We start from the raw sequence: 16209 nt of genomic DNA on the forward strand, positions 1-16209 counted from the left end.
CTTATGTAGAGTCTGAGTTACTTTGAATGTTGCATTTTTATCTTTAGGGTACTACAGGTGCTCCAGGGAAGCCTGGTCAGCTAGGAAATTCAGGCAAACCGGTAAGATGTTATGTTACCTTTTCATAAGTTCTAACCCATTGTGATCAGGAGGTGTTAACTTTTTCTCTACTTGTATTTCTCCTCACAGGGCCAACAGGGCCCTCCAGGAGAGGTGGGACCACGAGGACCCCGGGGACTTCCTGTGAGTACTGATTTTTTGTAGTGCCTTTCCAATGCACCTTCTCAGGACTATTCTGGGCATCCCTCTGTTTGTTCGTCATTCATTCATTCATTCATTCCTGGATCCTGTCTGATGTTTGAACATGTGCTGGTCCAGATGCACAAGGAAACAGGAATGCTATTTAGATACACAATTTATCTTCTTTTCAGAAAATGGAAACAAAAATGAAGTGCATAAAAGAAGCATGATGACGTTTTCTACTTTCATCCCATGTTGAAGGAAATACTTTAGTGTGATTTAAAAATCTTTATTGAGATATAATTCACATACTATATAATTCATCCAGCTAATGTGTATAATTTACTGATTTTTAGTATATTGGCAGAATTATGCAACCATCACCACAGTCAATTTTAGAACATTTCACCACAAGAAACCCTGTACCCATCTGCTGTCATCTGACATTTCCTCCCAATTTCTTCAGCTCTAGACAATCACTAATCCACTTTCTGTGTCTATAGATTGCTGACTGTAGAAATTTCATATAAATAGAATCATACAATATGTGGGTTTTTGAAAAAATGATTGGCTTCTCTCACTTAACATGATTTGATTTCAAAGTTCACTGTAAAATGTATCAGTATTTCATTCCTTTTATTCTTGAATAATATTGAATTGTATGGATTTATCACATTTTATGGATCTATCCATCTGATGGTAACATTTGGATTGTTTCTGTTTTTTGGCCATTATGAATAACGTTGCTATAAACATTTCTGTGCGGGTTTTTGTGTTGGACATGTGCATACTGAGGAGAAGAATGGCTGGATCACATAGTAACTCTGTATTTGGAGAAAGTGTCAGACACTTTTTAGTTTGTAAACTTGCCTATTTTACAATAGCCACAGCATAGGTATTTTCTCACTAGATATACTTAGGAACTGATCAGAAAATTAAACATTATGCACTTAAATTTGACACTTACTTGTGTATTTTTATAGATTTATGGGGTACCTGTGCAGATTTGTTACATAGTGGGAAACTCTGGGCTTTTTGCTTCATCCTTACCTGATCAGTGTATGCAGTACCCGTTAGGTAATTTCTTGTCCTACACTCCCCTCCTGCCCTCTAAGTCTCCAGCGCCTATTATTCCATTCTCTCTGTCCACATGTTTGCATAATTTACTTATCACTTGTAAGTGAGAACATGTGGCATTTGATTGTTTTTCTGAATTATTTCACTGAAGAAAATGGCCTCCAGTTATATCCAAAAGGTATGAATTCATTCTTTTTTATGGTTGAGTAGCATTCCATAATGTATACATGTTTTTTCTTTACCTGATCATTGGTTAATAGACACTTAGGTTGATTCTTTATCTTTGATACTGTGAATAGTGCTGTGATAAACATAGGAGTGCAGGTGTCTTTTTGATATAATGATTTCTTTCATTTGGACAGATACTCCGTAGTGGAATTGCTGGATTGAATGCAGATCTAATTTCAATTCTTTGAGAAATCTTGGTACTGTTTCCATGCAGGTTGTACTAATTTACATTCCTACCAATGGTGTATTAGCATTCCCCTTGCTAAGCATCCTTGCCAACATCTTTTTTGACTTTTTAACAGCGGCCATTCTGACTGGTATAAGATGGTATCTCATTGTGGTTTTAATTTGCATTTCTCTGATAGTGAGGTTGAACTTTTTAAAATATGTTTTTTTGGCCATTTGTGTGTCTTCTTCTGAAAAGATGTTCATTCATGTCCTTGGCCCACTTTGTAATAAGGTTATTTGTTTGTTTTTTCTTGTTGAAGTGTTTGAGTTCCTTATAGATTCTGGATATTTGTCTTTTGTCAGCGTAATTTATGAACATTTGCTCCCATTCTGTAGGTTTTCTGTTTACTCTGTTGATTATTATTATTATCATTATTATTTTTGCCTGAACAGAAGCTTTTTAGTTTAATTAAGTCTCATTTGTTTATTTTTGTTTTTGTTGCATTTGCTTTTGGGGCTTAGTTATAAATTCTTTGCCTAGGCTAATATCCAAAAGTGTTTTTCCTATGTTCCCTCCCCCCCAATGTTTAATTTTAGGTCTTATACTTACATCTTTAATCCATCATGAGTTAATTTTTATATATGGGTAGAGATAGTGGTTTAATTTCATTTTTCTGCATATGGCTATCCTATTTTTCCAGCACCATTATTGAATAGGAAGATCTTTCCCCAGTGTATGTTTTTGTGTACTTTGTCAGAGATCAGTTAGTTGTCATTATGTGGCTTTATTTCTGGGTTCTCCATTCTGTTCCATAGATCTTTTTGTCTATTTTTTAGTCCAGTACCATGCAGTTTTGGTGACTATAGCTTTGATGGGTATTTCATACTTGAGAAAAGTGAAATATTCTGGGTGTCTTATGGCATGAAAGTGGAGTTTTCTCATTTGTCACAGATATTTTTCAGCTGACCTCTACCAGGTGGTTTCCTGAAGTTTCTCTACAGCTAAAAGAGATCAGCTTCTAGTCCTCCTCATGTTTCTTGCTGACTTGCTCCTAGTTTATACTTTCCTTCTCTTTTGTTTGGAGCTTGTGAATTTCTAATTAAAATAATTTCCATAATTAGCTGTCAAAATGATGAGGTTGCAGCTGGATCACATTTCTAAAACAATGAAGATGCTATATGATTGGTCCCAAAGGATGTAGCAGTGAAGAGGTATTAGAACTTTCAGAGTGCTCCCTGTTATATCTGCTGTTCACTTTAAAGAGCAGAAAACTGTATAGTTGAAGAGCATTGCAGGGACCACTCACTGCACACAAAACATGACATAGCAGAGAGTGCTGGCCTGTCACAAGTTAAGTGCCATGCCATGTTTAAAGCAATGAAGAACCAGAGGCAGGACCCCAGAAGGGGGTAAGGTGGGGAAGGGTATTGATTCTCCTAGGTGAGAAGAGGCATGTCATAGGAGGTTATGCTAGTGCAGAATTTTGAACCTAATTTTCAGACTTCCATTCTTGAATTTCTGTAAGAGTCAAATTTTTCCTATCATCTGTCACTGAGGCTCAAAGCCTTGCCATTCACCATCACATTTCCAATCTGCCCTGGGACTTCTGATTCAGTCTTCTTTTCAAGGTCTCTTACCTTTGGCTTTTCTTTTCCATTCCCACTCCTACCACCCTGGCTCTGGTCATTACCTACTTCCTGGATTGTTGTGTCATCTCCTGAATTGCTTTCCCAGCTCCAGGTTTTTTTACTGGTGTCTCTCAACAGGGCACTGTTGGTCTTTTGGCTGGGCTAATTTTTTGTTCACTAGAACTTTTACACATTGTAAATTCTCATGTCCATGACTTGCCCTATAGAATATCAACAGTGTCTCTGTAGTCATTGGAACAAACTATTATAAAATGTCAAACACAATTCCAACAACCCTGGGGAACTAGGGTACCCCCAGTCTGTACCTACCCCTATAGGGGTATTTCTAGAGTACAGCTTCATCATCACTCCTCTTCCCTGTTTAAAAGTCTTCAATGGATTTCCGTGGACAATAAGAGAAAGTATAAAATCTGTTGACCTCTCAGCTTCATGTTTCACATTTGCTTTGCTCGGATCCTGAGTTGGAGTCAAGCTGGACTCTGTGCTAATTCCAGACACCCTCTGCACTTCTCAGCCCCATTAGACGTTACTAAAATGTTAATTCTGCCACGAAAATATCTCCAGTGATGCCCTATCTCCCAGAGAGAAGTGAGCTTTCCTTATTCTGAACTCTATAACTCGTGAGCTCATTATACTCCTACCTGCAGGGAGGCAGGGGCAGAGCTGAAGCATCTCTGTTACCTCCTCTGTCTCTTTACTCAGGACCTGCCATGGGGTAGTGCTCAATAAATATTTCTTGACGTGAATTGAATTGGAGGCATGATAAATCCCATCATGTGGGTTTTGTTGTTAATAGTTGATTTCTCACCTGCTATACATTTTTCAGAAAAACGTCATGATAGATAATACATATTATAGTTCTGCAGCAGAGTTGTAACACCAAATCTACTTACTGAAAGATAACATTTGTTCTTTCACTTTACATCATTAAATTCAGTTTTGTAGATAAGTTCACACCTTTTTAAGTGCCTCACAAGTTTGGTCGGTTTTTCCTGAAATCTCAAAACAAGCTGAGTAGAAGGAAGGAGAACATATTTCTAACATGTCCTAGAATCTTGTATATTTGAAATGAAATTGTATTTCCATTTCCACCAGTGTTTGCCAACGCTACTATAAAAGCAAAAGAAGCTTTTTTCTTCTTGTTGTTTGTTTGTTTGTTTGATTCTGCAGTGACTTCAGATAAGCAGCTATCTTCACTACTGGGCCAGGCTTCTGGCTTTCTGTATCATGCGCCCATTGGTTTATACATGGGCTGGGTGGCTCTTGATTCAGAACAGGCAACTCTCCCGGGCCCCTGTTTCTCTGAGTTGGTCCCACCATGTTGTGGCTCCTGATCCGTTTCTGTCTTCCTGGCTTCTCAGAACTTGCTATGGCTTTTGCTGGGTGGGTTATATTTGCTCTTCTTTCATTGCCTTGACTACGGTGAGGGCCATGCTGCTATTCCTCCAGTTTTCTGAAAATGGTGCGCACTGCAGTACAGAAGGGTCTCTCATTTCTCTGGATTTCTTCACTGCCCCCACCCCTGACACCAACAGCCTTTAGCGCAGAGGTCCCTAAATGATCTAAGCTGCCCTTCCATCCCACCTAGACCCCAGCATGTTACCTCTAAAAATTTTGTGAAGCCAACGTGTGTGGCAGTTATACTTCAAACAAAACCTTTTTTCTGCCTCTGTGTGAGGGGAATACATAAACCTCTACTAGTGAGAAATAAATGTAAATAGATTGAAAAAAGTCTTTCTGGCAAATCTAAAAGTTACCATTATAGTAGAACTAATGTGAACTTTGAATGTTAATATGAAAGTGGGTTTGTAAAAGCAGCGATCTATAGAAATCATAATCAATCTTTTGAGTTAAACAACATCCTTTTTGCCAGAGAGAGCTACTTAGTGTACAGTTCAGACAAAGTATAATGAGCTATAATTTCCCACTTCTAAAATTGGTGGGCTACTAAGGACAGTGTTCATTCTTCAGCTAGTTAGCATTTTGAGTGGTCGGGAAGATACAACCACCATTACATGATAGAGTGCAAAGGAATAAAATCAATTTTTTTTTTTGATGAAGTAGTTTTAGCAACATAAGTATAATTAAATTGTCTAATTTTTCTGTGATCTTTTAAAAGTTTAACAGTTCCATTTTAAAAGGGAAAGCTTCAACTTGAATTAGGTGTCACTGTGTATTTATGGAAATGATTTTTACAAAATAGCACCCAGCACTTGTTTACAAAGCAGGCTGTCTGCATGGTGATCAATGGTGTTACCAGGAACTCGAGACGTGAACACTTACTTTACTTACTTTTTCCCAGACGCAACTTGAGGGATTTGAAAGGCAAACAACATGTAATTAAACATTGGGTTAAAAATATAATTTTGACTGAAATCACTTTAGCAATTCCCTCAAATAAAAATAATAACTTGGCCAGGTGGGGTGCTCACACCTGTAATCCCAGCGCTTAGGGAGGTCAACACAAGAGAATTGCCTGAGGCCAGGAGTTTGAGACCAACCTAAGCAATATGGTGACAGCCTGTCTCTGCAATGAAATTTGCCTGGCATGGTGGTGTGCCTCTGTCCTCTCAGCTACTCATGAGACTGAGGCAGGAGGGTCACTTGAGGCCAGCAATTCCAGACATCTTTTACTTAAGATGAAAAATGTAAGAAAGAGGCCCCCATCCTAAAAGTCTGCTCCTACCAATGAGAAAAAGCTGGATTATTTATGAAGTCATAATTTATTGAACCCTACAGAGGGCTAAGGTCAAAGGGCACCCAACTTGTTTGAGATCTAAGGAAAGGCAGGTACCTTCCAGGAGAGACAGTGAGTCCTAGCTGACCTGAAACAGAGGAAGACAGGGCTGCCACACAAGCTAAAAAGAATAATTGAGCTGATGTTTGTAAAGAATTGCTAACGGCAAAATGTGAACTACTTGAGAGTATAGGACCCCTGGGAGCTGCAGACACAGATGGTCTGCATCCACTAGTGGGTGACTCAGACTTTATGAGAAAGGCCAGGGGCAGGGCCTGTCCTGGAGAGAGAGGCTGTGTGTGGTGCAGGCCTGGAGAAGGGTCACTTTCAGCATGGCAACACGGAGTGAATTTGTAGAAGAATGCATTTGAAGCTGAGAAACGGTAGCTTAATAACTGTCCCAGACTCATCTCCTAAAAGGCTGCTTATAGGTCAGAGGGAGCAGAGAGGAGGAAGCTATTTTTCTCGCTGAATCTTTTTTTTAAAAATAAAATCCATTACTTCATTATGAATCAACAATGCATAATGTCATGTGCTGGTGCAATAAACAGGAATATGATAGTAGAAAGTGGTGCTAGTAGGATTTTCTCTGTTCCCAATGGGGCATGAATTATGTACTTATTAGCCAAGCTACTCATTTTGCCTGAGAAAAACAGATATAAAGGAGGAAAGTATCAAACCAATAAAACCTAACATAGAGACCAGGTGTCTGTAATCTAGAACTCTGGGAGGCCAAGGCAAGAGGAGCACTTGAGGCTAGGATTTTGAAGCCAGCCTGGGCAACATAGCAAGACCCTATCTTTATAAAAATTTAAAAAATTAGCAGGGCATGGCAGCAGCTACTGGGGAGAATCCCTTGAGCCCAGGAATTTGAGGTTGCTGTGAGCTATGATCACACCACAGCACTCCAGCCTGGGTGACAGAGTGAGAATATCTCTTAAAATAAATAAGAATAACTAACATTTTTATTGTGCTAACAAAGAGCCAGGCACTGTTCTAAGTGATGTGTGCTTCTGAACTAATAGAATCCTGGAAAAAAATCCTTCTGAGGCAGGTACTCTTTCTGTTTTCATTTTATAGGTAAGGAAACAGGCTTAAAGAGGTTAAGTTGCCTGTTGGGATTTATTAGTTGGTCCATGGTAGAATCAGCAATTGGCCTCAGCATTTCCATGTTTTCATCTCTACCCTCACATGCCTCAGTAATTCAAGTCATAGTTTTACAGGATTTTTTTTTTTTAATTTCAGATTAATATAGGGCATACAATTAGGTTACATTGTTTGTGTTTTTAGAAAAAGTCCAAGTTGTATTTGAATCCTTTAGGCCCGCATGAAAGGAAAATACAGTATGTTTTATAGCTGAAGTTTGCATGCCAAATTCTAATTGTATGAGACATTTGGATCCCTGGTGAGCATTTAAAAGAAGTCTAAGCTAAAGCTGATAAAGAAAAACCTACACAACGTAAACCCAAGCAGATTCCTAGGTCTTACCCCAGACATCCAGAATTAGAATCAGAGGGGTAGGAGGTTAAATAAAGATAGGAAATGGCGAGATGGGGTGGAGAAAAACATCTAGTGCCCTTCCTTCCTCCCTCCCTCCCTCCCTCCCTCCCTTCCTTCCTTCCTTCCTTCCTTCCTTCCTCTCTCTGTCTCTTTCTTTCTTGTTGGGGATTCATTGAGGGTACAAGAAACCAGGTTATACTGATTGCATTTGCTAGGTAAAGTCCCTCTTACAATCCTGTCTTACCCCCCAAAGGTGTGGCACACACCAAGGCACCACCCCCCTCCTTCCCTCTCTCTGCTCTTCCTTTCCCCACCCCTCCCTCCTTCTTACTCTCTCTCTGCTCTCCCCTTCCCCCACCCCCACTGTGTCATTAATTGTCCTCATATCAAAATTGAGTGCATAGGATTCATGTTTCTCCATTCTTGTGATGCTTTACTAAGAATAATGTCTTCCACGTCCATCCAGGTTAATACAAAGGCTGTAAAGTCTCCATTTTTTTTGAATGGCTGAATAGTATTCCATGGTGTACATATACCACAGCTTGTTAATCCATTCTTGGGTTGGTGGGCATTTAGGCTGTTTCCACATTTTGGCAATTATAAATTGAGCTGCAATAAACAGTCTAGTGCAAGTGTCCTTATGATAAAAGGATTTTTTTCCTTCTGGGTAGATACCCAGTAATGGGATTGCAGGATCAAATGGGAGGTCTAGCTTGAGTGCTTTGAGGTTTCTCCATACTTCCTTCCAGAAAGGTTGTACTAGTTTGCAGTCCCACCAGCAGTGTAAAAGTGTTCCCTTCTCTCCACATCCATGCCAGCATCTGCAGTTTTGAGATTTTGTGATGTGGGCCATTCTTGCTGGGGTTAGATGATATCTCAGGGTTGTTTTGATTTGCATTTCTCTGATAATTAGGGATGATAAGCATTTTTCATATGTTTGTCAGCCATTCATCTGTCTTCTTTAGAGAAGTTCTATTCATGTCTCTTGCCCATTGATATGTGAGATTGTTGGCTTTTTTCATGCAGTGCAATAAATACATTTCTAAAGAAGTACAAGGATTCTGAAGCATAGCCAAAGGTTGGAAATCAATGATAGAGGATCTATACCTTTTCAAAAGCCTTAATTAGCTTGAGTTGGCAGATGAGCCTAAACTTGTTGGAGAAATGTGTGGTAGTGCGCAGCATCTAAGATAAACATAGAGCCTGGTGTTACAGTCTTTCATCTTTAATGGTAGAATTTTGCCTTTGTTCTGTTTCTTTGGATGTTCCTGTTACAAATCAGGACTATTGTTGTTGCAAATACTAACAACCAGGAAGAACAGATACTTCTTCCCACTTCTCTTGCTCATGTCCAGAATATGTTATCACCAGAGCTGTTGAATCATGAGAGTTTTATCACGTGTTTAGCACACTCTGGTCACCAGGGCCAAGGTTAATTACTGCCTGCAACATGTGTTCAGGTTAATCTATGTTTTTAGAGATGATTATTTATATCTTGAATACTCATGTTCATCTTAGATTATTAGATAAAATTCCGGGACCTAGAGAAGGAGGATGAGAGGCATTATTTTTAGAAGACACAAAAATAGCAAGAAAATCTTGCTGTAATACTTTGTTTTAGCTGTTTGGTCACTGTTGGAAAATATAGGATTCTGTTTTTCACATGGAGCGGATTTCTGTAGAAATACCTACATTTAGAATGGTCAAGGATTTATAAGATGGAAGTGAAACAAAAATGAGGAACCACATGTCTTCTGTTGGTGCAGACATGAGCAGTAAATGCCCACACATTCACTGATCCTTCTCCTGGTCCTACATGTGTGGGGCTGTCACAGGTATGTAAGTTGAGCCCAGCAGGCTGCTTATACCGGGACTCTGAACTGTTCATTCAGTTCTATTACCAAGGGTCAACCAGTGATTAGGAAGTATTTATGATCTGTAAAAAGAACTTACAAAAGAGAGAAAATGCGTTAAGACATTTACTAAGTTTCACATATACCCTTGTAAGATGCACCGCAGGTGTAATCCCACCAATCACAAAATGTGTCAAACGGTCTATAAAACCAGTGTATGGTGCCCCATGATCGCATTAATGTACACAGCTTTGATTTAATAAAAATAAAAAGAGAGAGAAAATGGGATTCTAGCAGAGAAAATCTTTGTCATTGATTGGGAAGATAATTAATTCTTCCAGAGAAAGATCAAAGGTTATATAATCATTTATTATAATTTAGCCCTTTGGTTTATGGAAGAGAAAAAAAGGTACATTAATCATCTTTATTTTGGATAAGATGGTATAATGGCTCATTTATTTAGAAATGAATACTTAGGGTTATGTCAAGACATGAGCTTATAAATATGATATTATTAATTCCCCCCAATTGCTATTAATTATTCTGTGAATTAATGTCACATTAGCTCAGTGACATTTAGAATCTTGATCATTATTACATTGGGAAATTATTTGAAAATGCCAACAGAGCAGACATATAGAAGAAAACGTGTCTTGAACTTTGAAGTTCTAGGGCAAATTAATGGGGCAGAACCCAATCTTTGTATTTATAGATGGATAGAAGACTCTATCACAGCACTGCTTTTCATCTGGACTTAACACCCTTCCATCCTCACAGGCCACTGCCTCTGGCTTCTGAGCTGCTCATGAGAGTTAAGGACCAATGTGTCATCCCAAGCCCCCATATCACACAGTTCATTTATATCAAATTGTTGAAAAATACTTGAGAGCATTTAGTTTGAATCACCTAAAAGTCTTTTCAAATGACAATTGCAAAATTATCACTCATAGCTAGAGACCGTTATAATTTGGCAAAAATTTTTTAATCCTTTAGAGAAATTGAAAATTCATAAGGCTTATGTATCTTGACACTTGGTTAAACTTAAAGATGCATAAATAGCATAGGGGTCAGAATAGAATCTTCTCAGAAGCATGTATAAACCTTAAGCATTAATATGGAGTTGTTACTGTCATTTTAAAGAAAAACTAATGCAAATTACTGCTTTCACTTGTATATATACCTTCTAGGAAGTGTGATTATTTATCCAATAATGTTTGCCTTCAGTTTAGTTGCACACGCACTGGGAACTGGAAATTAAATGAGCTTTTATCAGAATGCATAAAATGAAGTTCTCAGTGAAAAAAGTTGAAAAGTTCATGTGTCTCCTTTTCTTAATAGATTAAAAAAGCTTAAAGTTTCAAATAAAAGATTGAAATTGGCTGACAAGATAAAATTATTTTTGCTTTTGGTGTGTCTGTGTTATAAATTGTACATTAAAAAGTTCGTTTCATCCTTTTAGATAAGTTTAGAACAAGAATGAGTATAAGAAAAAAAATTACTTCAGAAAGTTTATAAATTTCTACCATCTGTGTCTTTTTGAAGTTGCTATAGTAATTTAAAGGCAAACATCTCTATCCTGTGTTTCTTTTTTCATTCTTTTGAGGTTTAAGATCATTTGCCAGATGTTGCTATAAAATGTTCTGTAGCCCCCCAAATTTATGCTGTGTTCTAGGCACTGTGCATATTTCCAAATTAATATAATATATACCTGTACCGTAAGAACACATCGTCCACGTCAGGGGATAAGACGTGTATAAAAATAACTATAACATAAATTAACATGTGATTTGAATGCTGAAAATTACTAATTGTCATGTGATACCCATGTGTGTTAGGTAGTATGTCTACTGATTTCTAATCACAATAAACAGCGTGAGAACATTTTCTGAGAGATGAATGTGGAGGATGCCGTAGGCCGTGATTTGACAGCCCACACCTTCCGCAGTCGGGTGGGGAGAATACTTTAAAGATTTTTAGCTTTAAACAAAGCCTAAATAGGACATTATTTTCATTACATTGAATTAAGCATTTGAATTTTGGCAAAATATCCATTTGGTGATAGTGTTTGTGTTTTCACAGGGCAATAGAGGAGAAATAGGACCCGCAGGTGCCCCAGGCCTGCCAGGTAAACTGGTAAGTCATGTTGAGCTTATTTGCTTTCTAGGAAACACAATACAGTTTTTAAAATGAGCAAGAGGAGAAAAAATTTTGCAATTTAATCAGTTGTACTGGATTTCTGTTGTTATGTGAATGTGTGAAAATGTAAATGTGGAATTTCAAATTCTATCCAGGATGCCCTCAGAGGCTACCACGCTCACATCCAAGCGGTCTGCAGCTATATTCTAAAATGGGGAGAGACACAAAGTGCTACATTTGGCCTCTGGTTGTTCTTGGAATTGCAGAGACTGAGCGTGAATGCTGCCTTTTTTCTTCTTGGCAATGCTTGTGTACACAGCCAGACACAGCAGCGCCCGTTGCAGGGGCTTGGCTGAAAGATTCCACTGTTGGAAAGGACTCAGAGAGCATTGAAGACCTCAGAGGAGGCTGGAGGCTGGGCAGGAACTGTCTTCTCCTGAAAACCTGGGAGAAAGGCGAACTGGAGGAGCAGAGTTAAACCAACACAGCACGTTTATTTTAGACACACAAGTCAACACAGCCCAGATTGTGTCTGGTTCCTGTGCTTTCAGTGTGGCGATGACAGTGACTCTGAGGACTTCGTGTTTGCTTTTTTAGGGTCCTCTCGGTAACCCTGGCCTCCCAGGCTTGCCTGGGCCTCCTGGACTTCCTGGAATGAAAGGTGACAGGGTAAGATATCCAGCACTGGAGGGAGTTACGTGGAAGGGTGATTTCTACCATGTTGAGAAACCATACTTGCTTTTGGCCCAGTGGAGAACTGTTATAGAATGTATCATAAGTAGCTGTCAAAAAGGGTATTTTAAATTACTTGGTGTTGAGACTAAGAAGAGAAACCAAAAGAAAAACAAACGATGGAAAGTAAAAATTTCAGTCGTAATCACGTTTTCTATTTAGTCCTAAATGTACATTCCTGCTAATAATATTTTATGTGGATACGAATGCCCCATGTTATCAAAGACCCTGGACAATGGTCAGTTTCTCCAGGTCTGGCTGATTCTTTCCGGGTGGTGAGAAGTGAGGGAAATTCTGTCCCATCTCATTACTGAGACTTGTGGTCACTACTACCTCAATAATGGGAGTTGGTGCATTTAAAATTATACAGAAAGCTCAAAGTACTGAAAAAGTCCCATATTTTATTCTTTAAAGGGTGTAGTTGGTGAACCCGGTCCAAAGGGTGAACAGGTACGTGCTGTTATTTGATTAGTATGAAATGCAATGCTTCATGGGTGCCACTTCTCAAGCCTGAGGGTGGGTTGGTGGGGATGGGGGGACTGGCTGGTTTATGGGAGTGATTAAAACCATGGATCCTACCAATGTGCTTCACAGTGAGTGACACCTAGAGGTGACATTGGTCTGTGGTAGTATCTACTATTTTTTTTTTTTTTTTTGTGGAGACAGAGTCTCACTTTATGGCCCTCTGTAGAGTGCCGTGGCCTCACACAGCTCACAGCAACCTCCAACTCCTGGGCTTAAGTGATTCTCTTGCCTCAGCCTCCCGAGTAGCTGGGACTACAGGCGCCCGCCACAATGCCCGGCTATTTTTTGGTTGCAGTTTGGCCAGGGCCGGGTTTGAACCCACCACCCTCGGTATATGGGGCCGGCGCCCTACCGATTGAGCCACAGGCACCGCCCCGTATCTACTATTTTAATAAGCTGGAGTCAATGGTAGCTCTGCCTCCAGGACTATACACCATCCTTCCTTTGAAGAGAGGGGTCCTGTCTCCCTGATTAACAGATGGAGCCTTCTATACCCATATCGGAATGTTTTCAGTTTTTCTTGATCAAGACCTCCTCAAGTAAACTGCACATGTGAATTAGACTCAGTCTTTTCCCTAGGTTCCTTTTTCTACTCTAAGAGCTCTCTTCTAAGGGTTAACCTACTTTCAAAATTGCTAGATACAGTCGTGAATCCTTCATTTTAGCTGAAACTCAACCTTACCTTTTGGCCTGTATTCAGACTGGTCACTGCCAGCTGACTGGGGAAGCAGCTGAGAGCATTTTGTATTTCTTCATGATCCTGGGAACACTGTGGGTGTTTATGAATGGTTGAATGGTTAAAATTGAGCCATGGGACTAAGAATTTTAAAAATGTGATCTTTGATTTACTTTTAGGGTGCCTCAGGTGAAGAAGGTGAAGCAGGAGGAAGGGGTGAACTTGTAAGTTTTTTTGCTGATTAACGATGGAGCCTTACTGATTTTTGAATTATATTAGAAGCACAATACAGTAGAACCTCCATAGTTGACCACCTTCTTACATTGACCACCACCCGAAGTTGACTTGATTTTCCTAGGCTGGATATGTACATCATGACGTACATGACATGTACCTACTTCCTTATATCATATGTTGACCAGTTTGTTACCGTCCCTTGTGTGGTCAACATACAGAGGTTCTACTGCATAATATTAATATTTTTTTCTTTCTTCTGACACTGTTATCTTCCAGACAAGATCAAGTAAATTAGAGAGGAACATCCTGAAAATAACAGACCTGCTTTTAAACTTTAGAGAACAAGTGCGCCTTTATAGATGGTGAATCCCTTTGTGGCTTTGTGAACATTCGAGATGAGACTTATATAACTATATAAAGTCTATAAACAGAGTGTATCATGAAAACAAAACTAAAGTTAGACAGCTGTGGCTCAACAGTCTGGCTGAGAATATTCTCTGTAGTCTGAAACCCTCCAAAGCAGTGACCTCAGACTCCAATAGACGTCACTGGTAAATCTCCAGGAAGGCAATAAAAATGAGAATAATGTTATCGTCACTGCAGGAACTGATTGGTTTGCTGACTCATCATTGCAATTTTGCTACAAACTAATGTGACCTAATGTAGAAACTTACGTTGTTCTGGTCCTTTAGGGTCAAGGTAATAATTTCCTGTGAAAGAGTTTTAGAGAGCTTGTAGTGCAGGAAAAAGAATTCTAGTAATGTTGTTTTATTCAGATTTTCAGGATTCAGAGTTAATGTAAACTTAACATCTAAATTAGGCAAAGCTTCCCAACTATTAAGTAAATTCCTAAGAAGATTGTTCTGCCAGGGTTAATATGTGCATATTTTAGCAACACAATAACTTTTTGATGCTTTTTGGAAGCTATCAGATGTGAATACATTATACTAATATAATTTTGTTTTATTGATTTAGGGAGATGAAGGATTACCTGGCCCAAAGGGATCTGTAAGTATAATGAACAGTAATGGTATAAAAAATTAAAAATATCAATAAAACTGTATAAAATGTAGTATCCTGTTTTATGAAATCATTCTATATAATTCAATGCATAAGGGACTTACCTCCACAGAGATAGATGTCTAAATTTATTCTTTAGGTAATAGATTAATCTAATAGAAAAAAAATCTTACAGTGGTGTAAATGGATCTACCTTTTGAACTGACCACCCTGAAGTCAGTGCTTTTTCATATTATAAATGGTTCAATGAGTCTTACATGGTAATAATACTCGAATTGCCCCCCAGTGGGTCATTTTTAAAGAAGTGACTTGTGCTTTGTGGCAACGAGAGTATCATTGAATTTCACTGCCAATTATACCATTGGAAATTATTTCAGTGATTTTTCTTAATCTCCTGTGTATTCCAGATGGGGAAGTAAGATAGAGGCATAACGCATAAGAAAATATTACATAGGTTTTGGCACAGTAACTGAGATAACACCGGAAAGGCTATGTTAACCACTGTGATAAAAATGTGTCAAATGGTCTATGAAGCGAGTGTATGATGCCCCATGATCATATCAATGTATACAGTTATCATTTAATAAAAAAAATAAAATAAAATGCTGTCAAAAAAATATTACAGAGGGTTATTAGAAATAGAAAATGATTTTCTGTTCAGTTTTTGTCATTTTACGGGAACTAAACTGATGTCCTTAGAGATTAGATACATTCAGAATTATAGAGCCCACTGTGAGGAAACCTGGCATGACTTGCTAATTGGAAAGGAATGCACATCTAAGAGCACCAGAAACTTAAGAAAGTAAAAAGAGAAAAGATAAAGCTCACACCTCAATGCCAAATGCCACTACCACCAGCTCCTGGCTAATTTCCTTCTTATTTTGGAATCTTCCACACTCCTCTCTGTCCCTGTCCAATATGTCGTCCTCATGGCGGCCACGGTAACCTAGATTTTAAAAAAGGTAAAACCCACTGTGCATCCCTCCTTTGCTTGAAACTCTTCAAGAATGTGATTTTATAGAATAAAGTCAGATTCTTAGCAAGGTATCCAAAGCCTTCAAAGACGTGTCCTGCACTTCACTAACCTTATCACCTCCGTCTCTGGAAATTCACCCTTTTTGGTTCTTTTTACATACCATGCTCTTCAACACCTGTTCCATTTCCCCAGCCTGAAACACCCTTCCTCTTTGCTTAGACTAGATCCCTCCAGCTTCAGGATTTAGATCCATTCCCAGCCCCGCTTTCTCCAGGAGGAGCCACCCAGACTTGGTTCTAGCACCCAGCCTTGGTCTTTTGCACCCCACAGAGATGCCTATTGATACATTTTATTAATTTACCTGCCTCTAAACACCATGTTTCAAATCTCATGTAACAATTTTCTGCCTAAGAATCTTTGCCAGAAATGCTTGCGAACTGAAAAAAAATATAGA

At 38.8% G+C, this 16209-nt stretch overlaps 1 protein-coding gene across 5 annotated transcripts in view; it reads left to right on the forward strand.

Annotated features, from left to right (window-relative positions):
* COL9A1 (collagen type IX alpha 1 chain) overlaps positions 1-16209 on the forward strand; it is an 86989-nt gene that overhangs the window by 48890 nt on the left and 21890 nt on the right. For all 5 annotated transcript variants that reach the window (XM_053603467.1, XM_053603470.1, XM_053603468.1 and 2 more), the window contains 7 exons: positions 48-101; positions 190-243; positions 11533-11586; positions 12187-12258; positions 12736-12771; positions 13702-13746; positions 14735-14767. In XM_053603467.1, the coding sequence (XP_053459442.1) occupies positions 48-101; positions 190-243; positions 11533-11586; positions 12187-12258; positions 12736-12771; positions 13702-13746; positions 14735-14767 (348 nt within the window). The remainder of the gene's footprint in view (positions 1-47; positions 102-189; positions 244-11532; positions 11587-12186; positions 12259-12735; positions 12772-13701; positions 13747-14734; positions 14768-16209) is intronic.

The sequence above is a fragment of the Nycticebus coucang genome, chromosome 9 (genome assembly GCF_027406575.1).
Source record: "Nycticebus coucang isolate mNycCou1 chromosome 9, mNycCou1.pri, whole genome shotgun sequence".
In the NCBI taxonomy this organism is placed as follows: domain Eukaryota; kingdom Metazoa; phylum Chordata; class Mammalia; order Primates; family Lorisidae; genus Nycticebus; species Nycticebus coucang.